This window comes from Seriola dumerili, unplaced genomic scaffold, assembly GCF_002260705.1.
Source record: "Seriola dumerili isolate Sdu_G_001 unplaced genomic scaffold, Sdu_1.0 BDQW01000003.1, whole genome shotgun sequence".
In the NCBI taxonomy this organism is placed as follows: domain Eukaryota; kingdom Metazoa; phylum Chordata; class Actinopteri; order Carangiformes; family Carangidae; genus Seriola; species Seriola dumerili.
In genome coordinates this window covers 16,456,466-16,484,428 of record NW_019174258.1, presented here as the reverse complement: position 1 = coordinate 16,484,428, position 27,963 = coordinate 16,456,466, and the positions used below count along the sequence as shown (strand labels likewise).

The following is a 27,963-nucleotide window of genomic DNA, read 5'->3' as shown; positions in this document are numbered from 1 at the left end:
TTTTTTTTTTTTTTTCTCTTTTGGTGTGATTGAAACATCATTGTTTAGGGTTTTACTGCTTTTTTTTTTTCATTATAGGGGGGCAAAGAACAAATCATTCAAATACAGTTGATATATGTTGAAATGTCCACAACTATAAGAGGCGGTCTGCATGCGCTGCTTATTTCCACAGCATTTCATTTCCCCGTCGTGGTTCTTCCACGTCTTCCCAGCTCCAAGTCCAAACTATGACAAGGCTCAGCAGACAGTGTTGTTAGAGGAGAACGTCCCTGCAGGCAGGAACACGTGGCTGACAACAGAGGAGGATGATGATGATTCGGTTTTAGTACCATGCTGTCATTTCAAACTGTCTTTGACATGATTGATCCTCTGATGAATAGCAGCAGTTATCAGTCCACCTGAAGACCACAAGGGCCCCGATGTAGTTGCCAGAACTGTCTGGGTGAAATGTTTACGAACATAAGGCTTTATTTGTAGTGTGAAATGACTGATAACTTAAATACACACCCAAACCCAAGCAACAACACCTTCACTTTAAAATACCTTCACATGGAGCGGGGTTCACAGTTGAGTGTCTTTTATCTGCAGGTAAACCCAGCACCACAAACCCTGGCTTCACTTTACAGTCTCCTGTGTGAATCAGCTGTTAATCTCCAGTTAACAAAAGCATAGTCCTGATACCTGCTGCTCTCTCTTTTACTGAGGTCAGCTTCTATATTACCCAACAAGTGGGATCTTCATTGTTTCAACAATGGCTTCACCAAGTGCTGAGATGTCAGGATGTGTTTGTATTGTGCAGCATAGGTTGATGAAATCAGTTCAATCATTCAGGTCCTCTGGTAAATTCAGGTTCACGTTCCATCACCTTTAATGGTGTACAATTGTGAATAGGCAAACCTATTCTAAATGTTTCATGGAAGTAACTGTTTGCTAAATTTATCAGAGGCTCCAAAGTATTCAAGGACTTGAGTCATTTTCTCACAGAATTAAATATGTGTGTGCCAATAAGCACAGTGGCACACACTAACGATTAATGATGTAGGTCAAAGCAGCTTGTAAATTTGATGTGAGAGTAGCATGCACCAGGACAACAAAGATCACAGCTACAAAGACCAGATGTGCAGAGGTGCATTCTGGTTAACAGCTTTTAGACACACACTCTGGGGGAAAAAAAAAAGAGTTCTAACTGCATTTAAGAAAAAACATGGAATGCCAATAACAAAAGAAATCAACATACATCTTCGAACGCAGAAAACAAATCATTACCTGAAAATGTCTGCACATGAAAAGTGCAACTGTTTAATCAACCCTGAATGGTAACTTAAGAACACATAAAAAGTAAAAAACTTCAATTTTATCTCGAGGTGCAAAATTGATACTTCTTCACCTGGTATAAAAGAATAGAAAAATCAAGCTTGAACATTGCAAAGACTCTGTCCAAAGAAAAGCAGGGAGTGTGGGAGGAGCGGGGGGAGGAGTGAGGAGACGTGACAAACTGAAGCTCACAGTGAGAGACAGTGATGGAGGAAAAGTGAGGGAGAGTCAGTGGGAGAAGAGAGGAAGGCTGAGAGCTGGAGGGGGAAATGAATCCAGATTGAGCAGCGAGTGCAAACACTGTCTAGGCCTGGGCTCATTGGCAAACTGGGTCCACATGTAGGAGCAACAGCCAGGGTTTAGGAGACACTACATTTTAAACCACAGCTACACACCTTCCGGGACTGGTGTTACGCTCAGCTGCACCACAACAATCTAGAACCCCCTCCTCTTCCAGTCCACTACACATTCCCACCCTGAAATGGCTCGGAGGACAGGGGAGAACAGTGTGGTCAGTTTACTCTGGTCCTGCCCCCTTTGCTAAGAGAGGAAGTTGGGAGATGATAAGGAGGAGGCTTCTTGAGTGTGTTGAGATGAACCCGGGCCTGATGGGTGGAGCTCCCCCTCAGGAGGTGGGAAGCTCGAAGGAGATGAACTGCTTGAGTCTCTCCAGGTACTGGGCGTACAGTTCAATGTCGTTGTGGCCGGCTCCCTCCACCCACAAGGGCTCCACAGCACGGGGGCAGCGTTCGTACATGGCAAGACCGTGAGAGAAGTCGATGACCTCGTCCTCCGTACCATGGATCACTAGCACTGGGGACGCCACCTTGGACACCTTGTCAATGCTGTTCAGGGGGGGAGAAAGAGATTAAGGATGAGTGTTAAAGAAGAGGAGAATGAAAACCTTATAAGCACCTGTTGGACCGGATCTGACTGATGACCACTGATATTTGAACCAATTTATTAAAGTTCCTCTCCAGACATGTTATATATGTAAAAATCCTCTGCTGTGATTCATATTTTGTTTAACATGGCTTTCACACTTAAAAAGAGAAAAAATAAATCAAAAACTGGTCTGAAGCTCATCTCCTCTTACTTCCTGATTTAGAAATCTGGATCAGGCCTTTAGCCCCGCCCACCACCTGCTGTCTCCAGGTGGACAGGTGAAAGAGCAGAGAGCATCAAGATGGTTAGAGGAGGAAACATCAGAGAGACTCAGCCACATGTTTGAGCCTCAGTCAGACCCAGACTCAGATGAGGAGTCTGTTGAGACCAGAACGAGAGACTAGCAGACGGATCAGAACGGTTAGCGCAGTTAGCATCTTTTATTTGTTTATGTTGTTTGTTAGCTTGTAACTGGCAGTGGCTGACACAGTGTTAGTGGTTGTGCTAATGCTAACTGTCTTTCTCTCTCTGTACTGACAAGGTTTCAGGTTTATCTCACGAGTTGACAGGATTGGTTCCTTAGGTTTGTGATGTATGAAACCCTGGCTGTCTGAATCTGTGTTTATGAGACTGTCATTGGTTCACTGCAGTTCAAGGTGGAAACACTCAGTCATGGTGTTGATGATTATTTCTCTTAACATATGTCTGTATCATATAAAAACAAGGTGAAACACTTGATTTTCATCAGAGGGGAATTTGAGTTTTGACTCACTGTGGTTAAAACAGAAGTTCTTCCTCAATATAGCACATCTGAACTCAACTCACATTCTTGGGGGTTTGAAACATCTTACCTGTAAGTTGAACTTGGGAATTCAAACTGACAATACAAGGTCAACATGTTGCACTCAACTTGCAATGGGGACAACAATGTTCTCCAGCTCAGCTGGACTCAGCTGATTTCACCTAAGCACAACAGATACACTTGTTTTCAACTTGTTTTCACTATATTGTGTATTTACAATAAGACCTATTCAACTCAATGAGGGTAGGCTCTAAACATCTTAAAACTGCTACGTCTTAGTGATGTGGTCAAAAATAAATTGTGAAGCCCAATTTTTAAGCCAATATGTATGAGAACTCCAAACAGTGCACAGAATAATGGAAAGTTGGAGCATCTCCAGTCCACTGAGCCCTGAGGAAAACTGTGTGATCTGGTTGAAAACCTAAGAACAAGTGAGTAAGAACTTTGAGATGAAAGTGTTTTGTCAACATCTCAAAACTTTATCTGGTAACACAACAACAGCTGTAGAACAAAAATCCTTACAACTGTGGGTTTGTCTTCCGCCATCACCGCTGGTTCATGTAAAAAGTATGCTGCCAAGTTCCCAAATTCATACATTGGTTGGCTCACAAATCATCCTCAATAACAGGCACATCAACAACACTTCCTGGCATTTACACGGTAAATGTGGACTTTGAATCAAGCCAGTACTTGGGCAAATGACTGACATTTCAATGGCTGAAAGATCTCAAATCTAAGCATCTAAGTCTAAAATTAACCATTAAACCCCAGGATTTAAGATTGACTATATATTAAAGCTACTATGTGAACAATTTAAATCACTCTGGCAGACAACGTACGCTGATACAAGCTGCACATCAGCTAAGTGGCGTTTCCTTCAGGGATGTTCTGATTTTCATCATCAGTTGATGGTTAAATTCACAGAGAAGAAAACATGATCAGAGCAGGGTTTTCACTGCCTCTTCCAGCTTCGTAGTTCTGTTTCCAGCACAGTTTACCCTCCTGCCTCGGTCCACACACACTGCAGATGGTGCTGTTGATCACAACATGCCTGAGAGGGATTTGAAATAAAGTCAGACTAACAGTATCTTTAGGTGTCTAGAGATCGCTGTGATAGGATTCTGCAAGCTAAGGTAGCTGAGAGTTTTTCCAAACAAAAACAGGCTTTTAGAGGATTCACAGTGGGAGTTTGAGCACATCACTGTGGGACCACAGACTCTGACGAGACCACAGTGGGAGTGGAGATGCAACACATGTGTGGCTGCTTTACTGTTACATGGACAGGTGAATTAGTGAAAATGTAATGAGTGACATTTAATTATGATAATTCACGGTGGCCTTTACAGGAGCTCTTCAGGTTGGAGACTCCCTAACTCCTATCCAGAGGTTTTAGGTCCAAAATTCAAAATGCATACAAGAGTTCTGGTTTTGAAGACAATAACATGGATGTGTAAATGTGTTCATGTGTAAGACGCCACACTGATGTGGTTAAATGATGATCGGCTCTGTCTTGTGGCCTGGATGAAATTGTGCAAAGCCCCAGTCCCTGCCATGCATACCAATTCCTCACTAATCATCCTTGCCCATAACTAGGTGGAGCTCAGCCTTCATGGTCCCTGCTGTTCAGATAGAGGTTTAGTTGGAAGATTAATGCTGGGAAATCATCAGAAGCTAATTTCATTCCAGATGGAATAAAACTATTATCCTGTTTGCTTCACAACTGGGGTATACGGACTGAATTATTGCAGACGTGACTGTCAAACATGCGTATTATCTCTCCCAACATTAGTATGAATGTGAGCTCACAGCTCCACACAACAACTCTGACAGAGGAGCGACAAAAGCACAGGCAAAAGTTTGGTTTACAGATAATGGACTATTAGGGCCATTTTCTTAAATTAGTCCAGTATCTAATCTGCTTATAAAACCACAATCCCTTATAGAATTCAATTACATTTAGCATTCACCATTTTCAAATAACTTAAGTTATAAATAGTAGATGTCTAATTATCTTTTGTTGACTTAGAAGGAAAAAACTGTGCAGTTTTTAGTGTCAGTCTAATGAACGTTGACAGTCAGTAACTACAATAACCTGCAGCAGCAGATATGAATGTTGTTACTTAAATCATCAGGCTGCACCATGTCACACTGTTCATGAAAACACATGTATGAATCTAAACCTGACTAAAAAAAATGTGTCATATTATCAACAATACTGTGACATGTTGACGTCATAACATCATGACTACCTACAGCAGCAAAACACATTGCTGAAAATATATACATATACATACACACATGTAGATGTGTGTATATATGTTACAAATAATCAAGAGTCAAGTCAAGATGCTGGACCTAGGATGTGATCTTGATGTGATCTCATGAATTTCAGAATCTGAGTATTTGCTGGAAAGGCAGCATGCACTGTCATTAAAGCATCTGTCATCAAGTTTCTTTTCTAGCTCTCAGGGAACTAAGCTTGATGTATTGATCTTGTGGCGGTGTGGTCTCCTCTGGTCTGCCTGATGGTGCTTTGGATACAACTGATGCAGGTTGTGCAAAGTGTTTGAGTTCAATGCACGGCACCCTTAGAAACCTTTAGTCTAGCAATTACTTGATGCTGAGAAAGCTTAGTTCTGATCACATTTTTACTACAATCAAAATGTTACTTAGTAACCAATGATCTGCTAGAGACTTGAGGCACAGCCTCATTTCAAACAGGTGAAGACTGGCTGCAAGTGAGTTAATTGAACGAGCCTCTGAGTAAATTAGTTTTACATTCAAAACAATATTTGGTTTAAAAAAATAATTAAAGGGTTAACCACTAAGCGCTTATTGCCGTCATGCCACTGCCAAAATGTAATCAGTCAGGACTATGCCAAGGAAGGCCACCCGCCCCTGTGGCCTCACACCAATCAAATCAATGCATGCTATCAATGTTATTCCACTGTTAACAACATTAGCAAGTGCAATTATGGAGAATGGAGGATTGGAGTTTAAAAAAAAAAAAAAAAAATTCAATAAACTACCACTACATTCGCAACTTAAAATTAAATCTGATCACAGGTCAACACCAAAACTAGAGCTGCGTAAGGAGAGGAGGGATCCAGACTTTCAACGAGGACAATTATGGCCACATAGAGTGGCTAGCTGGTAGTGTTAAACTTCAACAGCTATTTTGCTGACCATGTCTCTTTTTGACAAGGATTCATGCTCACTGAACAATCCTTGGGCCACTACAGGATTCATTGATCTTGCCAACCTGTAAATGGCAATTGAGAGACATGGTAAATCAAAAAGTCACATAGACTGTGCTGTGAAAATGAAGCTTTTTGGATGCATCAGGATTGACGAGGCTCTGGCCCTGGCAAGAAACATTTGCACAAAGAAGTACAACGAACAGGTGAAGAAGAAACGGGATATTCTGATGACACTCATTGTTGCAGCCCTTTAACCTGTGCACCGAGAACAAGCATTCAGGAGACACAATGAGGCCACTGGCTGCTCCAACAGGGGCAATTTTGTGGAGCTGGATGGGGAATGAACTGCACATGCTGTACATCAACATGCTGTTTCACAAGTCATCAGTAAAGCTGGTGCAGCTTCTTGAAGATGACCTACAGCACACTCTCTGGGGTCTACTAACTGCTCCAGCCACCAGCACATCAGCAGAGCCCGCCGTCTCCTGTCTGAAAGGGATAACAACATATCTGATGGACATGTCTAACAGAACAGACTTGTAAACCTTGGCAAAATATCCACTGACTGTTATTGTGGAGGACTTAAAAGCCTGTGGGAAATTCTAGGACATCGTTATTGAGCACTTTACCACCGTGAAAGACAGGAGAATGGCCTCCCTCTTCAGATATGGGGAGTGAAATACACCACCCCACCCCCTTCTCTCTCTGTGGCTTTACTGTTGACTGCCCATGTAGCCATGTGTTATTGTTTATTGGGCCTTGCTTGCCTTGATTTAGCTGCATGTGTTAACCAGTTTGCTGAAGTAGCTGTTGATGCACAGAAAATCAGCACCAAGGACAGCACCCATGAGGGGTTAACGATACCTGGTTACTATTCAGTTTAAGTTACGTGAATAAATGAGACTTTGATTGTTTATAGCCTCCACAGAGGTTTGAACTATGAAGCAGGATTTGAGGTTATCAAGGTAACTTCAGGTTTAACTCTGGGTTTTCAGTCCTTCGATGGTGGTTCACTTGTTACCGGGGTAAATCACCATGGTAACTTGCGCTGAACTCCTTACCTGCTCTGGAGCAGTTTCATGAACGTGCTTATAGCCGGATAGGTAAACCTGAGTTAACTGAACTAGTTGATAACCAGCTTCATAGTACAGGTTATCCAGGACGGTCAATGTTAGGTTCAGTTAAGCCAGATAATGAAAAGATATCCTGGGTGTGTTGAACTTGCTTCATAGTGCAGGCCTCTGGTCCGGTACATGTTTGAAAATCTTTTAGGTCGTGTTGTATAATGAACATTTGACCTAGTCTTGAATGGTAAGGAAATATGGAAAGTATTTATGTAATCCAAGCACATACAACATCATGTGTTTGAAACATGTACCATTCTGATACTATATAATGTGAATGTAAAACATTAAACATCTCACGATAGAGTTTGTAAATTAATGTTTTTTTTAATTCATTATCGATTCTGTGCTGTGCATTAAGCAGCCGGTTATGCATTGAGGTGGGGGGAAAATGTATAAATTTGACTTGTTTAGGACTACATCATCTCAAATCAAGGACTATTTAATGCAGACAAACTGTGCTCTGATGTTCAGACTCTGTCCTGTGTGCACAGAGAGCTGATTTAACATATATAATTGTATTTCTTAATGAAGGAGTGGCTCTGAGGCTTCCTCTTGTTTGAAGTGAGATTTAACAGATTGATTTGAGAGAGATTAGAGTGTGTTGGCAGCTCTGTATTATGTTTACCAGAAATGTAAAATTATAGATTTTAGTACCGAGACAAAATTATATGTGATTTTGCAAAGGCATTTTAACTTTAAAAACCTTGTTGTGGGAATCACAAAAAAGTTTCAGAGCGACAGAGACACAGAGCGTTTAGTGGTAGAGCATTTTGTACGATAAGCCTGTTGCAGTTGCCCCTCATACCAACCTGTAAACAATCAGGAATCTCACGAGACAAAGAAAAAAAATTAAGCTAATGTCTCGTGAGGCCCCTGGTCGGTTAGAAGCTTGGGACTCAAGCCCAGGTAAGGCCAGGTACATTAAGGTGCTACCGGCTACTTTCTGTAAGATGTCAGAAGCCACTTAATACTATTATTAATTATTATTACGGTGCCAAAACATGCAATGAAAAATTATGTTCTAGTGCAGATAAATGAAAAAGGTAGGTGATTTAGAAAGTTAAGTCTGAGTCCTGAATAGTATCAGTGATTACTGGCAGACATGTCATGGACCAGTGTGATAGATACAGTAGATACGAGACGAACACCACCACACACCAGCACAATAGAACACTGTGCTCGATAAGGTGCAGTATTTCAACAAAAATGCAGATTTTTACAGAGCCTTTACATGCTGCGTTCCACTGCAATGCTTACTGAGTGTTTCACCTGCCTCATGTAATTAAGTGCCAATGTATTTATGTGCCACTATAAATATGCATGTTTTATCGTTTCACAATTTTGAAACCTATTAGCAAATTGGGAGATGAGAAGATGGGATACCAATCTCATGTGCTCAGTGCGATAAAGTTTGGCACTGTCAGTTCCTTGTTGTAGCTTGTAGTTCCAAACAGCGTTGTGAGGACATTGGTCTCTGCTGAAACTACATTTTCTCCTCTGCATCTTGCGCAAAGTCAGAAATAACTCATGTTTAATGGGCTCATTGTCTTCAGCTCCTCTCACAGAGTATTTTTGCACAAGCGCCATCTCCTGGCAACTTCTAACAGGTTGGAACACCTCTGAAGCTCTTCCCACATTTTGGCCAGGATCTCCTAAATAAGTTCATAAAATACTATACTACATATACTATTACCACCTCTGACATGCTTGTTAAGTACTGTGAGTATTATACAGTATGTGCAGTATGGTGACTTTCCCATTGTCTTTTTTTTCTAACTTCCTGTGACTGTACTGCTGTATTGGTAATGGCTGATCCAGGCATTTTGTATGGATCATATTAGTTACATGAGGCCTAATAAATTCCTTATTCCTTGTTTACTGTAATCTGTTGTGCTCTGGGTTTACCAGCGGTCTAAAATACTCCAGCTCACTTTGTTCAATCAGAGAAACAGCAATGAGAGCCACTGAAACACATAGATAGTGTAGTAATTGCTGCATTCCTCAGCTGTTTTATTAACACTAATTCTACAGATGGCTCAACTGATATAACTGATTAAAATTATGAATCAACTCCAATATCCTACTTTGACAAGACTTCATATGCAGTAGCAGCATGCTCCTTCTGCTGACCCCTGAGCAGGAGCCATGAGACCCACCATCTGCAGCAGGGCGGATCTAAACTGAACAGCAGGTCCACAGAAACCTCTGTATATTAAAAGCCATTACTTTGTATCATGTAGGGTGCAAATTCAATCACTGCATGACTAGTGCTTTTTTTCAGTCATTGTTAGTTATTTAACTTGTCACTATCACAAAAGTATGTTTTTTCTGTTATCACAAATCATTGTCACACACCTGCATTCAAATCAGAGTGCATATGAATAAAGTTCTGAAATGAGGATAAAGTACACAGCATGGTGCGTTATCTGGAATCTGAACAAATGACAGGCTACACAGGAATCTGTCACATTGTTGTGCAGTAAGGAATCACAGGTTCACCATGCAAGCAAAAATAAGCTCTTCTTGCTAGAAAACTAAGAAACATGGGCATAACAGAAGTAACCTGTAGACCTGGTCATCAAATGACCTGTGTTGCTCTGACTGTGCTGATCTGTATTCTCTGCACAGGTGCAATATGTTCATGTTGATTAGTCAGCTATAAGAAAAAACATTAAGGACGTGGACATGCACATCAGGATTAGGCATGGATACCAAAACCCAGTATTTAATGGGCCCCGGGGCTGATCTTTAAAGACTTGAGTGTTGATAAGCTCCGGCGTTATCGGTACTTGATAATAGGAAAAGGCATTTTCAGTAATTTCAATATTCCAGTACTCTCATTACCTTATGAACGAGTACTCGATTACTCGCAAAATATATATATATATATATATATATATATACATACATACTGTATATATTTATATATATTATTTATTTTTATTTATTTATTGTTTTTCACTGTAAAAAAAGAAATACAAGAGGTCCGTGTCCGTCATACACTCACCTCCCTGACCAAGCCTACTATTTGGCTGTCGGAGAACGCACTGCACGCTATCGTCTTATATATATATTTTTTTTAATCAAAGTATTTCCCGACATCACTTTCCCTAGTCATGGCTGCCATGGTGCACGTAACGCTATCTGAGTTGAACTAATGTAGCCAAAAACAACAAGTGCACAGGTGCGCGAGTAGTGTTTCACTACTCGAATGATGACGTCAACAACCATGTACCCATCCCTCCATTTCCTGTTTATTATTGAGACATAAATGTGCAGCTCACTCTCTCTCCAATGCGTCTGTGTGTGTGTGTGTGTGTGTGTGTGTGTGTGTGTGTGTTCTCTGTAAGTGCATGTGAAGACATCGCTCCTTGCAGTTGTGTGTGTCCTCAGTCCGAACAGAAAGATGAATTCCACTGGCAGTGGAAAAGGGGTGAATCTGCTTTTAATAGTGGGTTTACCCATGTTTAAAATACCTGCTTATACCTGAAAATGTTGGTGGAAAAAGGGAATATGAGTGCTGATGTCTTGTGGTTTATTCCGTGATGTGTGCTGTGTTGACTGTCATTTGACTGAAAGTGAAGCTAAATTTACTGTCTATCTACAGTACACTCTAACCCTCGGGGCTCTGGAAAGTGAATGCAAGAATAATAGAAGAACATTTAAGTGGCCAAAACAATTTCCTTGGCAGGGTGAGAAGCTCAGACATCCGGAAACAGCTGCTCCTGCACGTCTGAAGGAGGCGGTTGTGGTGGTTTAGGCTTCGGACAAGGATACTACCTGGACACCTCCCTGTGCAGATATTTAAGGCATGTCCTAGTGGGAGGAGACTACAGGGCAGACCCACACCACAATAGAGGGATTACATATCCCATCTGGCCTGGGGACACTTTGAGAACCCCCAGGAGGAGCTGGATGATGTGGGGAGAATGATATATGGGCCGTGGTAGTCTGTTCTATTACTGCAGAGCAGCCTTTTCCACTAACCTACTGACACCTGTAACCATGGTAACTGTTCACAGCAAAGACGGCGACATTTTGGCCTGATAGCCAACTGGATTTTACAAAATAGTTTTTAGTCTGCCAGGTAACTGCTGCTGCTCGCTGTGTGTGTGTGTGTGTGTGTGTGTGTGTGTGTGTCTCACCTGGGGAAGGCATCAAAACAGTAGGTCTTGCGTGTATCAGGGAAGGCCACTCGCAGCCCTGACATGAGTGGTGAGTGTAGGATGACAGCAGCACATTCATAGCGAGCAGCCAGGTCAATGGTGGGCACAGTGCCAATGCTCTGACCATACAGGATGATGTTCTCAGGTGTTACACCATACCTGTATAACCACACACAGACAAACCAGATTAATTTATAAAGTCATTTTACATAGAAGAACATAAGTTGCACTCAACATTGGGAAGTAGGTTACATGTTTTAAGTGTAAATGTGTGTGTTTGTGCATATATGTGTGTGCAACTGCAAGGTTTAGGCCAAAGTATGCCACTGTGATAGGGCTGAAAGATATATCATCATCATGTCCTTAACAAGATATGAACACACACAATACTGATATCGCAAAAGGCAACAATATGGACGATATCAAATCGCTGGTGAATTGTTATGTATTCACCATAAGCCTGAGCACCATGTACTACTGGTAACACAGAATCTTACTGCAACCTTAATACATCTAAGATCTTGATATACGGGGTAAGGAAAGACTTAGATGTTGAGTTTGTGAGTTGCTTAGCAGGTCCAAGAACAGCATGGTCAACAGTCACTTGTATAACACTCTAAAGCCACTTTTCCACTGGTCAAAAAACCCATTGAGACCCGCTAAAATCTGGCTTTTGTCAGCAATGGAAAAGGTAACAACCTGCATTAAGCCCCAGGTCAAATGACTCTGAAGTAGACAAAGGTATTTATCAGCTCAGATCAGCATTGATGTAAACACAACACCCAAGTGAACACTCCAATTTTCACCCCTTTTCCTGCTGTAAGGTCTTTCAGAGCACAGACACTGTAGGCACACCCGATACAAGTCCTGCACGGTGCTCAGACACACCTTCCTCTGAGAGTGAGCTGCAGCCCTGAAATAAGTTTTAAAAACACACAATCACCGATCGAGGCGTCTCACACGGAGGCTCCAACGCTTTTACAGAAGCACCAACCCGGGGATGAGACATGACACCTCCACTGCGTCTGTGTGTGCTCTGTAAGTACATGTGATGACATCACTCTTAGCAGTTGTGTGCGTCCTCAGTCTGAGCAGAAAGACAAACTCGACTGGCAGTGGAAAAGGGGATTTTATTAGCAGGTTTACCCACATTTAAAATACCTGCTTATACCTGATAATGTCGGTGAAAAAAGGGTATAACACTGCAACAAAAAAACAAAAAACAAAACAGCAAATTCCATTTTTTTAATGAAAGCTTTTGACAGCTCTTTGGAAACTTCATATCACCACATGTTTTGTGCAAATGTTTATTCATCCACTGCTCGGTGAAACCACTGCATGTTGTGATGTTGTCACTACATGCCCTATATTTCTGAGCTTTTATCCCCCTATGATCCAGGACGCAGTCTGAGATCCTCTGGTAGTTCACTGCTGGTCATTCCAGTGTCTGGGTTGAAAACCAAAGGAGACAGGGCCTTTGCTGTCAGGGCCCTAAACTGTGGAACAACTTACCAGAGCAGATCACACTCTCAGAGTCAGTTCAGTTTTATCTTCTTCACTTCTTAAGACACATTTTTATAAAAAAAAAAAAAAAAAAAAAAAAAAAGCTTTTATTGTGTAATGTCTTTTTAATTTAATTTACTTTGGTTGTTTGGATGTTTTTTTATCTTGACTCATGTGAAGCACTTACTTGATTTGAAAAGTGCTGTATGAATAAATTATTGTTTTTTTTATTTATTATTAAATAAAGTTATTATGATTATGTTGTAGTTGAGAAGGGAAGTCCTGCAGATTCCAACTGACACCAGCTGAGTGCAGTGTGTGGTAACACTAATAAGCAGTGTGCAGTTGCCTGGATGACATGACACTGACCATGCTCCATTCCTTTCTGAGTGTTTGAAGCTCTGTGAGCGTTTCAGCAGCAACATCCAAAACCACAGCTTTCTAAAGAGAACGATCACATCTGGCTTCTTCATAGTTCACTTGGAAAAAAATTCTAGAGATGGAGAGACTTCCTGGTTTCAGGTATGCTCTGCACAATAGAGAACCGTTTGATGTATGACCTGGACAGTGGCGTGTCTTTTCCCGGGCCTCTCTTCTTAAGTACTGCGGGGTGAAAGGCAGCGCTGACAGAGAACAGGCTCGTCTAGAGTCAGTCAGGGGGAGAGAGGGAGAACAGGGACGTCATGCTCCTTTGCCAGAACTCACAATCTGGAGAGGAAACTTCAAGCAAACGCTCCCCTCTCCTGACAGCGCTGGGAATGCAGCGGGAGGCCGAGCAGAAACGTTCAGCAGCCACAACACATACACAGAGGGATTACACCCTTGCTTAACAGACAGCCATGACAAAGGATTTGGACAAGAGGTGCTAGATTGTATGTGTCCTATGAAGTGATGCCATCATAACAGCTCTTCAGATAACAGCTTGGGTGTGACTAATCTGCTGTCCTAGACAAATCCAGCCTCTGATAAGAAGCAACTGAACTGAACCGTCATCCTGATATGAGATTATGACCCTACACATGGGTGAACAAAGTAGCCACTGGCTGCCAGCTGACTCACAGGACACTGGACTGCCTCTGACAGGACACTAAGCAACTCTGAGGATGATTACAGCTACAACTTGGCATCATGGCTGTCGAAGATCAAAAAGGTGGATAGTCAGCCTCAGTTGTTCTGGTAATGAGAAGGGTTAAGACCTTAGTCTTATGATCCTCCTAACACCATTACAATTCCCAAACGTGGGTTACATATGACAATATAGTTAAGCTTTAGACAGAGGCAATAACCAAATACTGATTTTCAGTTTTCGATTTAAACTGAGTACGCCCCTGTGCAATATGAGTAAGATGTTAAATGATTCAAAATTATTTTATTTTTAGTTGCATAATTAAAAACAACCAGGTTAGATAGACTACATAGAAAATACAATCCAGAAGAAGAACCTCAATGCAACCAAAGTCAGTTAGACTGTGTCCCTATGAACACTGTAACAAAAGTTATTACACCTGTGAATTCCAGTTAAGGCTAACTGCACGAACAAGGTTATAAAATAACCTGCAACATGTTTCCACATGGTGAGAAATAGGGCTGAGCGATACTGCGATTCAGACAGATATTGCAATTTGAGTCACGATTTCAGTTTGGAATGATTGTTTTTGGATTTCCTTTTCACTGAAGAAAAATATAAAAATGATGATGATGCAATTTTTGTTGAGTCTTGTTCCAAAAAAACATGTTCCTTTACATGTGGTGAATATAATTTTAGGCCGGGGAGTCTCCATAGCACCACAATGCTTCATCTATGGTTTGTTCTTACACATTTTACCTCTATCAACAAAAAAAAAAACTGCAGCCCCAGTGATTTGGATATTCTCTTGGCCATATTGAGATTTCATAATATTTTGATTAATTGTGCAGCCCTGCCCAAGAAAGAAACCAGATTGTGAGACTACATAAAGATGGAGAGGACACAAGATCATCAGTAGACTGCTGAACACAAGCTGAATCACAGCTGCAGCAGTGGTTAAAATGTGGCCATCCTTGAAAAATGATGCCACACAGAATTTGCTGTTTACACAACCTTGCATTAATATAACACATGGGTAAGAGCTTGTAACTTGGCACAAGGATTATCTGCGGGGATAGGTGCTTCAGTGACTGTGAGATGGACAGTGCATGAAGTCAGGCCAGGACTACCACAGTAACTGCATAGTGAAACATGGAGGTCGGAGTTCACTGACATGGCTGCATGAGTGCAGAAAGTGCAGGGAAGATGACATTTATAGATGACACTATGAATACAAGTTTGTTTACCTGAATATTGAATGAACATGCGACTCCCAGTCTCGAGAGGCTCGACAGGAGAGGAGTTTTACATCATGACAATGAACCCAAACACACTGCAAAAAGAGTTCCTGAGAAAGAACATGAAGTAAAAACTATGACCTGCCAGGTATGTTCCCGACTTGAATCCAACAGAACACCTGATGAGTATTTTAAAGTGGATGTTAGAGCCATGAAACCCCTCCAGTAAAGAGCAGCTGAAAATAATCATCTGTGAGGGATTGTGCCAGACCACGACAACTCCCACACCCAGGAGAATCAGATCTGTCATCAATAATAAAGGCAGTTATACAAATAAAAAATAATAATAATAAATAAATAAAAAATGGCATCTCGCTAATTAAGGGTACACTGACTTTTGTTGCAGTTGAACATGGACCTTTCATTATGGTGTAATAAGTTAATTGCCTTGATTCCTCTTGGGCTCTGGATACAAAGAAATGAAACTGTATTAAACAGACAGGACTTGTAATTACTGAACATTTTAGTGATACTGACCAGGGGTGTACTCAGTTTTGTTGTATACTATCTGTGTGAGACGCCACAGCAAGACAGGCAGCACGATTAATTGTGTAACAGTGACAAGCTAGATTCAAGCCTCTGTTGCCATCTCATTCTCATGTGACAACAATTCTGTCATGTTTGCTTTAACAGGCCTCAGAAAGAAGCAGTCCCAGTTTCTCCCAGAGATCCGTCCACGGATGAAAAGTGTGCAACCGCAAGACAAAAAAAAAAAAAAAAAAAAAAAAAAAAAAAAAGATTTGCAGGAGCAGTAAAAATGAGTCAGAATCACAGACAGTGTGATGCTTAGAAAGTACAAATGCATTTAAGGAGCACCGCATTTTTTTCATGCTCAGATTACAAAGATACAGTAACTGTCTAAGAGACAGATTTCATTGTGATGTGTATTTTATTTGGCTCATATAGTTTTTATCACAAATTTATGATAATTTAAGTTCATACAGTCAATAAAAAGGATTAGAAATACAATAAATAAGATGTTAAAAAGGGTAACTGATAAAAGGTTTGTCTAAAATATACAAGTGTCAAATAATGTTTGGTTGGAAATTAAAAGCCCTTCATTTAAGGCTTTTATTTTATTTTGGAGATAAACGAGTCACATGACCAGAGTGAAGCTAAGGGTAAAACCGTGGCATTGTGGGTTGGAGCAGTGGATCAGAACTCCGTGGCTACAGAGGAGGGATATACGGCTCCAAAATGATGTCATTCTGCACACGGTCATTGTATTTCATTTGTTATATTCGTGTATAATGTTGTTAATGTGCCTTTATATCGACAATGTGATATGTTTTCTGTATCTTTATCGGACTTGATGTCTGTTGTGCTAACATGATTGGGTCTGATTATTGATGGACACTAACTTAGCGTGTTTGAGCTGCTTATACAGACACTTAAGAGACTTTAAAACGATGGAGAGACGTATGTTCGAACTTTTATATTTGTCTTTTCTTGTAGTTTTCATGGGGTCTTCTGATGTTGTTGTCAAAAGAGGGATAAAATAAATCTTCAAAAGACATCCGTGTGAATAGTGGCCATTATTTCTTGGACAAATCAGTGCAGCTACAGATACTAAAGTGAAAACAATTAAAAAGGAGAAAAATGTATGTGTATGTCCGATTGGTTATAACCTTTTTAATCTTCCCCATGTAGTTCCACTTGCTAATTTTTGAGTCTTTGGGTGGGCAGCACAAGCATGTTTTTCAAGGTTCAAATTACCCATTAACGACATGCTACTGCATCTCCAGTGTCTGAGTCTGAATGTGTCAACAGGGAAAACATGGTCAGTGAAACGTTACACACTTCCACATTACCAGCATGTTCGTCTCATCTGCATTATTTATTCTGATGTCAATTAATCTATATTGATTATGTACCAGTGCTTGTGCAAAACAAATGGCTGCGGAGCTGAATGCCACCACAGTCACTTAGAGAGGTCTGAGAGAGGGAGTCCAAATGTACAAGTGTTGAGCTTTAACAGGGCTGTCATTTTAAATAGGGAGGTAAAAGGGAGTCCACTTCTTTTAAGTGGAGAACAAAAGCTTGGGAGCCAGTTAAATAGTGCAGGAAGAAAACATGTTTGATTAAAAGAAATCATGGCTTTCATTTTCGATAATTAATGAGTAAATCTGATGCCGCTCCCTGTTCAAGGAGCAGCATTAACTGCAATCAACCATGTTTAGTGACAAAACACTTGAGACTGTAAATGGAAAGCTACCAAGTAAATAAAGATACAGAGGGAGAGATGGAGAAAAAGAGAGAGAAATGTTTCCATTTGCAAACTCAGGCCAGTAGAAATGGCCTGTCCTAACATAAATACAGTACATTCCATGGAAACATCAGGACAGGAAAAGTTTCAGGTCAAAGAAAAGGTAGAACAATCTCTGAATGGAAAAAGCAGTATTAGGTTTTCTCAAGTTAAAAAAGCATCTTACAGTTCATCCTGTGTGGTACACAGTGAGGGTTATTGAATTGAAGATAATTAGTCCCTTTGTGCTTTTCAAACTGTAATGAAGATGATATAAAGAGCCAATGTCATTCTCTATCAGCATTCTTTCATGCCACTTGTTTCCTGACCAGGGCTGATAAAAATCTGAGTTGTGTTCTGCAGTTTGGATCATGCTATTTCATTAAAACCTAGTGGGGGAATTGTATAAAAAGGCTCTTGGAGAAATTTGACAACCTGCATTACAAATCACTTTTTATTACATGAATAAATAAACCTAAGTGGTGGGCATGTCCAAACTGATGCCTGAGGCATTCAGGTGGATTGCCATTGGCTAAATTATAAAGCATGTCCATAGTCTGACACGAGAGGCCCAGTGAAATTTGATTTTAAACACAGGCTTTAATAAAAACACAGCCAACAGCTCATCACTACTCCCACAAGAGAAGAAGAAGAGGAGTAAACTAAATACTACAACATCAAAGATGCTCTCTGTGAGGCGTTTTAAGACAACTGACAATTAATGTGTGAGCTGCTCAGTGAATGATGCCATGTTTTGTAGTTGACTGACAGTTTGGGGCCTGGCATTGTGTATCTGCTGACAGACACACAAAGTTTCATGAAATTGGAGTCCATTTCAAAATTCCATCACAAGTTAGGTAACATCAAGCAGAAGGATAGTGGGACAGGGAAACTTCTCATATGTACAAATAAAATGAACAAGGCCACATCTGTGAAGCAAAGCACTTCGCGGGGCTTCCCAGAACAACACAGAAGCCAGAAAGTTTACATTTACTCAAGTCTAACCAACTGTTATTTATTATTTGTTTGGAAGTTAACTACTTTCCTAAAGGATAAAAGGGTTTTTTGTTCTAATCCAGTTATCATTTTTAACACATAAGGCAACTGCAAGCAATGCTCTATGGCAACACTCAGTGTGATGAAGTACCTTGATTTGTTGGTAATTGTTTGTTATTGATTGAATTATCACAACAGACATTTTAAGCTGTTATTTCATTTAGAAACATTTTCTTTTTTCAGAACATTTACTATATAATGATATATATCAACACTGTGAGAAAAAATTACATATACCATGACAAAAGATTTTATCCATATAGCCTGGGGGTGGGTGATATGGCCAAAGGATCACAGGACAATCTTTTGGGGTAGAATCCACGATCTAAATCACGATCGGCATCCCATTTCCACTCTGATTTTTTGTGAATGTCCTGACTGGACGTTGAGAATCTTATCTTCCTGTTACTTTGACACTTCTTTCAGATGTTTGTCCATTCGCCACTACCATTTGCCCACAATGCTGTCTTCTGTTTACAAACGGTGTCACAACCAATCACACTTTTTGCTTAGTTCATATGGAGTATTCATTTGGACAGCACTGCTATTAATATATGAGGTGCTACATCGACCTCTGGCTCGTTCCGCCTCCTGTCTCACTACCTGCAGGCAGGTCTCTCGTCCCGTGGACAAACTATAACTTGAACTGCAGATGGTGACTGTGGTCCTTTTTCTTGTTCTGCTCAGGTGGAGTACTGGTGCATGTGCTACACCAAACTCACTGAGGCTATAGAGCAGAGCAAGGACTGCTGTCTCCAGCTGCAGTTAGCAGGCTAGCTGTTTAACAGTTAACATGGACTGAACTTTTGAAGTTCAAGATCTAAATACAGAAACCTTTAATGATGCGATTCATCTGAAAAATACATCATATTCCCAAGTACAATCATCCACAATATAAGATCGTCAGATCAGCCCCGCTAATATAGCCCATCTAACAATGGTCGTGCCCCATCATACTCTGAACTCTACAGTACCATTGTTAAGATAAGTGTTTAATGCACAGTCTTATTCAATTAAACAGATTTGTTGGTAAAAATGCTGAAATGGTAAGAGTAAAAAGTGTCGACAAAGTGCATAGCACTATCGACACTCTGAGACTTTACCACAGCAATATAATAATAATCTACCCACTGGGTATGGTAATGTACAATACTGTTCAATGGGACCTTTTACAATTTCCAAATGAGAAATGCAGGCAAAGAAATTAAGCATTGCGTGGGCTGGAATCTTTGCTTAGGTCTTTTGGGAAATCACACATCATCAGTGCACGTACTGTCATACTGTCTGTCCTGCCAACACTAGCCACATCAGACACGGAGCAATGTCCAGCATGAACAGAATGGGCTTAGAGGCAGGATATTTCCATGCTTCACTCTTTCAGTAAAAGAAGAGAAACTTCACCCTGGTACACCCACACTGATGGGATGAGGCCTGTGGAATCTTAATGAAAGAAAATTGTGCTCATCAAAATTGGCTTATTGGAATATCCAACCAAGCTATGATCTGTTTATACACCCAAATAATGATACAGTGACAGATTACTACACTTAATTCTTTTGAGACACACTCCCTTATTTTGTTATTGAAAACTAAATCCCCAAATTTCTTTTCCAACTCACAGTGATGTTCTTGAAGAAACTGGGGTTTGGAGGCACTATAAGGCATTACAACACAAGGGAGTGTATCTTTAAAGCCTACTGTGGGGAAATGTAATTTCAAAGGGGAAGAACAAGTACAATCAACTCATTTAGCAATTATCAAAATGCCAGGCCAAGTGATCTTTGAGCAAACAAATCTTTATCTCAGAAGTCTTTCTAGCTGCTCCAATTCAGCAGAGCCCTGCAGGCTGAGTAACCTGACTACCATTATGAAATCAAATTGCTGTTTAAGGGCATAGTCTTAATGATTTTCCACAAAATGTAATTAAAAAGATATTGAATAAACATAAACCTCCTCCTCAGGTGCTTAGCTCCCCTAAGGAGAGCCTAATGATTAAGACTGTTACATGCTTGGGTAGCTCACTCTCCAAAGGGTTTGGGAACAATTAAATGTTATTTTTTAATGGTAGGTGGGAAGAGACAGTCTTGGTCTCCGTTCAGTTGCAGTTAGACTACCTGTCAAATGGAGCATTAATCTGAGACATGCTCTGCATGAGAAATCTATGGCTCTGCTTCGTTTTATATGAGGTAATGATCAGCCTTTGGCCTCTATTATCATATGATGGCAAGGTGATAACAATAGGAAAATTACTCTGTCAGCTCTTTATCATTAAATATGTACTGACTTCAGAAATCTTCAATCAATTTAAGAAACAGCTGTACAACCCAACAGCGGCGACGTGATGAGCATCAGACCACCTCGTACCTGGGACGTCAGAGACGAGCCGACATGATTTTATTTCTGTTCCTTTACCTGTTTTTACACTCTCAAACTCATTGTCAGCATCAAGCTAACTACATATAGTTGAAGTCAGAAGTTTTTAAGCACCTTAGGCAAATGCATTAAACTCAGTTTTGCACAATTCCTGACATTTAATCCAATCAAATATCACCTGTCTCAGGTAGGTTAGGATCAATGCTTTAGTACAAGAATGTGAAATGTCAGTGCAGGAGCCAAATTTCTAATGTCAAGGTATTGTGTAAATCTTAAGTTGCCCCATAAGATATTTCATTTGTTATTATAATTGAGCTTTGCGTTAAGCTAACAGAATATGGAATCTTCCCTTTTTCCCCATGGTTCCCCTCTACCACTCTATCTTGGAGGTTCTCAGCACTCAGGTAGTCCCCAGGTAGAGCAGTAGAGAGTTTTCTGACTGCACATTATTGTCAGTTTCTCCAGTCCATCTGTAGGCATAGGCAATAGAACCTTTATTGTTTATTTTTCTAGCCATTGTGAAGCAACATTTGATATAGTTTATTTTTACTATTGGATCCCTTTGTTTCCTTGGCTGGATGACAATTCAGAGCGCATTTAACTACACACATCATACCTGGAGACTCAAGGCAAGTTTGGATCGCAGGATTGCCTGTACATTGTGTCAAAAAAAAAAAAAAAAAAAAACACTGACAGACATTACCTTTGTAGCGGAGGTATGTGATAGTGTTTCTGTCGAAGCGCCCTGGATGGGTTGCTGTGTCTGGCGGTGGAGTGGATTTGTGGATTTTATGAAGGTGAAAGAGCCCAGGAGTCAGTATTGTTTGAAATTGTCTTGAGCTGGGTGAGGTGGGAATAAAGACAGCCTCTGAGCTTTAATGTGCTGTTCTGTTGTGTTTGAATAGTAATAACAGCAGAGAGAATGATTTATCTCAGCTTTTCTTTCTTTCATCACAATCCCAGTGTGTCAGAAGTTTACAGACACTTTGTTAGTATTTGGTAGCAATGCCTTTAAACTGTTTAATTGGGGTCAAACATGACATCATCTTCTGTCATGAAAGTTTCAAGGCACAGTCGACTTGGCGTATGTTAACTTCTGACCCACTGGAATTGTGATATAAATAGATAGTTTGACCACGTGAAATATGTGGAGAGGTTAAGAAATGAGTTGAGACTTCAACCTAAGTGTGTGTAAATTCCTGGCTTTAACTGTAAATCCTGGTTGTCTTTTGAAATAAATCTTAAATATGGCAACTTGCTAAATTCTATGCTTTTACTCATAATAAACAAATAGCCAAGTTCTACATTAAATTATAGACATAGAATTCATTCTACTTCAGTTCTGTGGTCACCATTATCTCCATCATCCAGTTTTATTTGCCATAATTACATTTTTATTTATTCAGTTCAATTCAATTTTATTTATATAGCTTTGAATTATAACAGAAGTCATCTCAGGGTACTTTTCATATAGACCTTCTGCTTTATAGTATGATCAACTTCTTATATGAATTAAAAAGTTTCATCCCTATACAAATGCTGTAAGTAATTAGTAGTACTATATTAGTAGTATAGTAGATGTGGTCTGCTTTCAGTCATTTTGGGTTTTTTCTCTTAGTATTTTTTTAATAACATACAGAATTTGTCATATGCTTAATCTCTCCTCTAATTAATGTTCTAACAAGGTTTTTGGAGCCACAGTGTGTAACGACCACTAATGACCGTCCCTGCCTGCTCTCCCATCATACGTTCACTGCATGAGAGAGTGTGTGTATGTGCACTTGCTGTGCACACTCGTGCACCATGTGATATCTTCACTGCCGTGGCTCAGTTAGTTAGTTTGTCCTCCTGCTGCTCTGCTTGCGTTCTGGGACTTTTACAATCATGGTAATCATCGTCCCTGCTTTCTCACAGCAGCAGGTGTGTTACGTGAGTGGAGTTAATGCTTTCACCCTGACCATTCAGACCAGGTGTGGAGCAGGAGAGGGCCACAGCACAGTTTGTTATTTTATCTTTAAATAGCAAAGATGTACATTTCATTACTTTATATGCATGTAATGCATCTATAAATGTCAATTATTAGGTAATCTGAGAGAGTAATTTGGTTATAATAACCATTTGTTTAGCGTGACCAATTTGACCTGGACAGATTTCTATAAGCTGTTTCCGCTATATTAACAGACACCCAACATTCCCCCATAAATATATGGATCACTGAGCATTTAGAAACTTCCCTGATCCAAATAAGTGGGACAGAAAATTAAAAGATACAAGAGTGCAGCTGTGTGCAGTGACATGATGAAGACATTTTAAGGCTGAATTGACATAAACTTGATGCTTAATCCAATTAATTATCAATAGATTAAATAATGATGCCGTGGCATCAAGTTGTTTTTCTTATTTGGTCCTCCCCATTTATATCAATGCCGGTAGGCTAAAGAACAGATATTATACACCTTTCTGTGTAATGTAATACAGCTCAACAGCTGCACACACTACATCCTCCACAACAATCATCTACTGTCTAAAACAATTTTATTACAAACTAAACATTATAACCTTCATGCAGGAGGACTTATTACAAGACTGCCATATTAGACAACATCAGTTTTATCTACATGTTCCAAATAAATGCCAGCTGAATATATATTAGTAATTGTCAGTTGAATGCACAGACTGCAATGTGCCTGACTGGAATTAATTGGTTGCTTTCAATGCTGCTCTCACCTGGGAACAACATATATATGCATTGAAATACCAATGTACATCTGCCTGGTAGCCTAAAGGTGCTCTTTGATAATAATAATAGTTCTATCATATATTATTATTATTATTATCAGTTTATAACATGTTTTACCTCTTCCTTCTTTTAAAATGTAACAAAGGTACAACAACATGCTCACTCATAGAGACTTTTTAACTGATTGTCTTTGTACTTTTATCTGAGAACATTTTCACAGAAATAATTTTACTTCCACTGTAGTTAAATGTCTTTTCACTAACAGTGGTAAGTGGACGTTCACATGTTCACACAGTCAGTGTAGTGTCTCATCTCCAGTTGATGGAGTTTCTGTTACTGTTAGCAGCTAACTACCCGCTGTACATTTAAACTTACACTAGTTCTTTACTTCTTTACTTTAGCTTACAAGTCCTCTTGCACAAAGCAAATATGGCATTATTTGCTCACATAGCCACACTCAGGCCAAGCCCACAGATGCCACAAAGCCCATCTGTAAAAGTCGCTTTAAACCTACACAGACCAAACAGAGGCAACACGACAGACAGGTCAACCTGATCAAAGATTTCAAAGAGCTACAGGTTAGCAAATGAGAGTTTGATGAGGCACTAAAGGGCAACGATAACTGTTTAATTTGGCTTTATCTTTCCAGCTAACTTATCAATGTGGCAAACAAATGCAACGTTCACACTGGGAACGTATGCAGATCAACACCAGAGTATAAATAATCAATTTATAATAATAATAATAATAATTGTCTTTTACTAGAAAACACACTCGGTAGAGCTCAGACCTCCGAGCCTCATTAAACACTGTTTAATAAAAGATATTTGGTTGCAAATATAAGGTCAAAGAAATCACTTAAACTCATATAGAGGGAATCAGATTACTGCATAGCATGTAAAAGCTTTAATAACACTATGACCTTGATTCTTATTCACAATAATTCAATTTCTAATGTTATAAATTTACTAGTTGTCAAAAACTAGGGATGTCATGATAGAAATTTGGTAGTTGGTACCAAAACTAATGAAATTCCACAATTCTTGATACCAAGTTCAATACCACAGCAAAACATAGAAAATGAATGAAAATGAAGAGAAGTTTAAAAAGTCAACATTATATTTTGACAGACTAAACAGTGATGACAGTAGCTGCTAATGTTGTGAGCACCCAGCTCACATTATGAGCTGCTGCTATGTTAGCCCCATCAAAAACACACCTATATGTATGAAAATTCAAACAAAGCTGAATGCCTTCATACAGACTGAGGGTTTGTAAGTCATCAGTAACAGTTGTAGCACCTGTAGGAATTGTTTGCATTAACTTTCAAGGCTTCATTTGCTTCCACTGCTGCAGGAAACCTGGGAGTTTCTCAGTCCCTGGGAAAAAGCTGTTTTCTATGAAATGTACATGATTTATCATTTTTTGGTGACCTAAACTTTTTGTTTTTTCCTTGGGCAGTTTAAGCAGTGAACTGCTAAAATTTGAATAAAAACTGGAAAAATTAAGATGTTTTAAAACTTTTGACCAGTAGTGTATATATGTATTCTTTTATTTACACTTTGCTGTGGCTTTTTCATCATCTCAGTTTATATAATACCTTCACCCTACACAACCTTGTCACATTATATTTCCCTACTCTTTTCCATGTTGATAAGGACAATCTGAATGCACCATGTAAAAGAGATTGTGGAACACAGAGAACTGCAAAGAATACACTAGCATTTTAAGCCTCGTCAATCCAGTGACGTTTATTTCCATGGTCGAGAATGAAAAAAAACTTTAAATCTCAGCCAACATAGACAAGAAGTCCTTAAGTCCTCACAATGATGGAAACTTGAACATCTGAACTCCCTCTACTGGGGAAGATCATGTGATACGAACAAAAGCTTCGAACCAGAACTAGAATTCTCAGTCGATTCACATATGCCAAAAATCATGTTTGCTCACCGTTCATGACACTGTGTTGACTGAACCAAAAACTTCCAAATGAACCAAAAACTTCCAGCTGAACCGTGACGGCACAGTGAAGCACCCGGACACACACACACACACACACACACACACACACACACACACACACACACACACACACACACAAGGTAACTTGTTATTCCTCTTCAAATAAAACAAGCATTGTGGATCTAATAACTTCGTATTGGTCCTTGATGAAGGTTATGAAGGTTTTCTGTGGAAATCATAACTCATCACCCACAGGGCTAACACTAGTGAATCAGAGCACCACTAACAAAAAAGCCAGCAAACCAACCCACAATGCAACACTTTACAAAACAATTCTGGTGAAGAAAACAACTCAGCCATAGTCCGTTTCACTTCAGGAGCCAGTCCCAGTACTGGTGTTGCAACAGAACACACACATCAAATTCTGTTTAAACACCATTTCACCAATGATGTTGGTCAGTAAATTACACTATTAATTTATGATTCCACTACAGACAGAAGATTGTAACACACCTAATAGACACACCAAATAGACCTGTCACAATAATTACATTATTTGGAAATTATTTCATCCTTTGATTTATTTTAGCAGCCTAAGACAATGATTAGTCTGTTCTATTTAGTGATGTAACTGCATTTTTAACATCCATTTGGTATTACACTGTTTTTTGAAGAATGCTTCATTTTTTTTTAATTGTGGCTACAATTTCAAGTAGATGTGAATCCATAGTCATATCATATATCGTATCACTATTGAGATATTTGGCTTAATATCAAGGTATGAAATTTTATTTATATTGTGCAACCCTAATATATATATATAATCTAATCAAATCAAATCATGAAATTTAATTTGAACATTCCCACCCCTACCACTGACTGATCAGTTTTCTCAAGTGATATATTTTGTCCTGACATATGGACCCACATGTCACACAATTGATTGTTCTTCACCTTGATTTATTGTTGAGCCTGTTTTTCAGTTGAAATATTAAATGTGCATGTGACATGTTAATTAAAACTAATTTTATATGAACAAAACAGAAGGTTTTGGCAGTAGGTACCACAGAAGCTATCCCTGTTGTGTGAAAGGAGCTAAATTCTTGTCTCGGATTCTGAATGGCTTATATCTTCATACACTTCCATGGTGCACCTGTATACAGTGATAGTGTGATGGAGAGAGGCAGCCATTTGTACTGCTACTTTTCGCCTCTGTCACAGGATTCAAAATGAGAAACAGTTTTGTTTTTTTTTATTTAGGGTACCAGTTCCTCAACATGAGGAATGTTGGGGTTAACTTAAGACATGAACACCAAACAATTACATTGGCTGATCCATAATACTCTCATGGTTCATACTCACTTGTTCCTCAAGACCTGCCAGGCCGCTTCGATGTCCGCATACAGGTTCTTCTCAGATGGCTTGCCGGTGCTGACTCCGTAGCCTGAGTAATCATAGGAGAACACGTTGCAGTTGATCCTGGAGCCGAGGCCGATGTAAAAACTGCACATCTGTCCCAGGTCCACGGCATTTCCGTGGGAAAACAGCAGCGTGTACCGGCTGTTCGGGGCGCAACGCACGAACATGCATCCAACCCGGTTACCCCTGCTGCTTCTGGTGGTAAACACTTCCACTGCATCCAGTTCCCGCTGGGAGTACTGCCAGTCCGCCCGTTCGGTTAAATGTAAGCTAGTTACCCCGTTAGCGTCGGTGTGCACCGAGTATGTGGGCTCCGGCGGGAGGAAGGCTAGCTTGGCCGCGATACGACTGGGACAGGGTGGACAGCAGAACAGCCAGCATAGCTCACCGAGAGAAAACCCATTCATCCTGGGGCCTTGTTCGGGCATTTAGGCGCGGGTATACCCGGTTTAATCTCTTGTACTGAACCAAAAAACAGTCAGTTCTCCTCTGGCTTGAGCTCCTATTCAGTTGCCATTAACAGAAAGTAGCGAGTAGTGCTGGATGACAGGTGGCTCAGTCTCTCGGCTTTACAGCTAACAGCTACCTGCAAGCCGGCTAGCGTCACAGTGAAACTCGCACTTCATGTAGATTACAGATGAACTAAAACGAAGCATTTACATTTATCTTACTTGAAAGCACAAAACAGTGCAGCGGCTGCTCTCGATTGAATAATTTCGCCTCTTTAACATATTATTTGGTAAACGTCAAGGTTTGTAGCTGATGTATTGTAAGAGAGACAACAGCCATTTCTCTAGCATGGAGACG

At 40.0% G+C, this 27,963-nt stretch overlaps 1 protein-coding gene across 2 annotated transcripts; it reads right to left on the bottom strand.

Moving 5' to 3' along the window:
* abhd17c (abhydrolase domain containing 17C) lies at window positions 1-27,963 on the bottom strand. Of its 2 annotated transcripts, none has more exons than XM_022745909.1 (3): window positions 27,100-27,963; window positions 11,474-11,653; window positions 1-2,159 (listed from the first exon to the last, which is right to left on the bottom strand). In XM_022745909.1, the coding sequence occupies exons 1-3, from the start codon at window positions 27,582-27,584 to the stop codon at window positions 1,940-1,942; spliced, it is 885 nt and encodes a 294-aa protein (XP_022601630.1). In that variant the 5' UTR covers window positions 27,585-27,963; the 3' UTR covers window positions 1-1,939. The 2 variants fall into 2 exon arrangements, with proteins under 2 accessions (XP_022601630.1, XP_022601639.1); XM_022745918.1 differs by having other exon boundaries at window positions 1-289.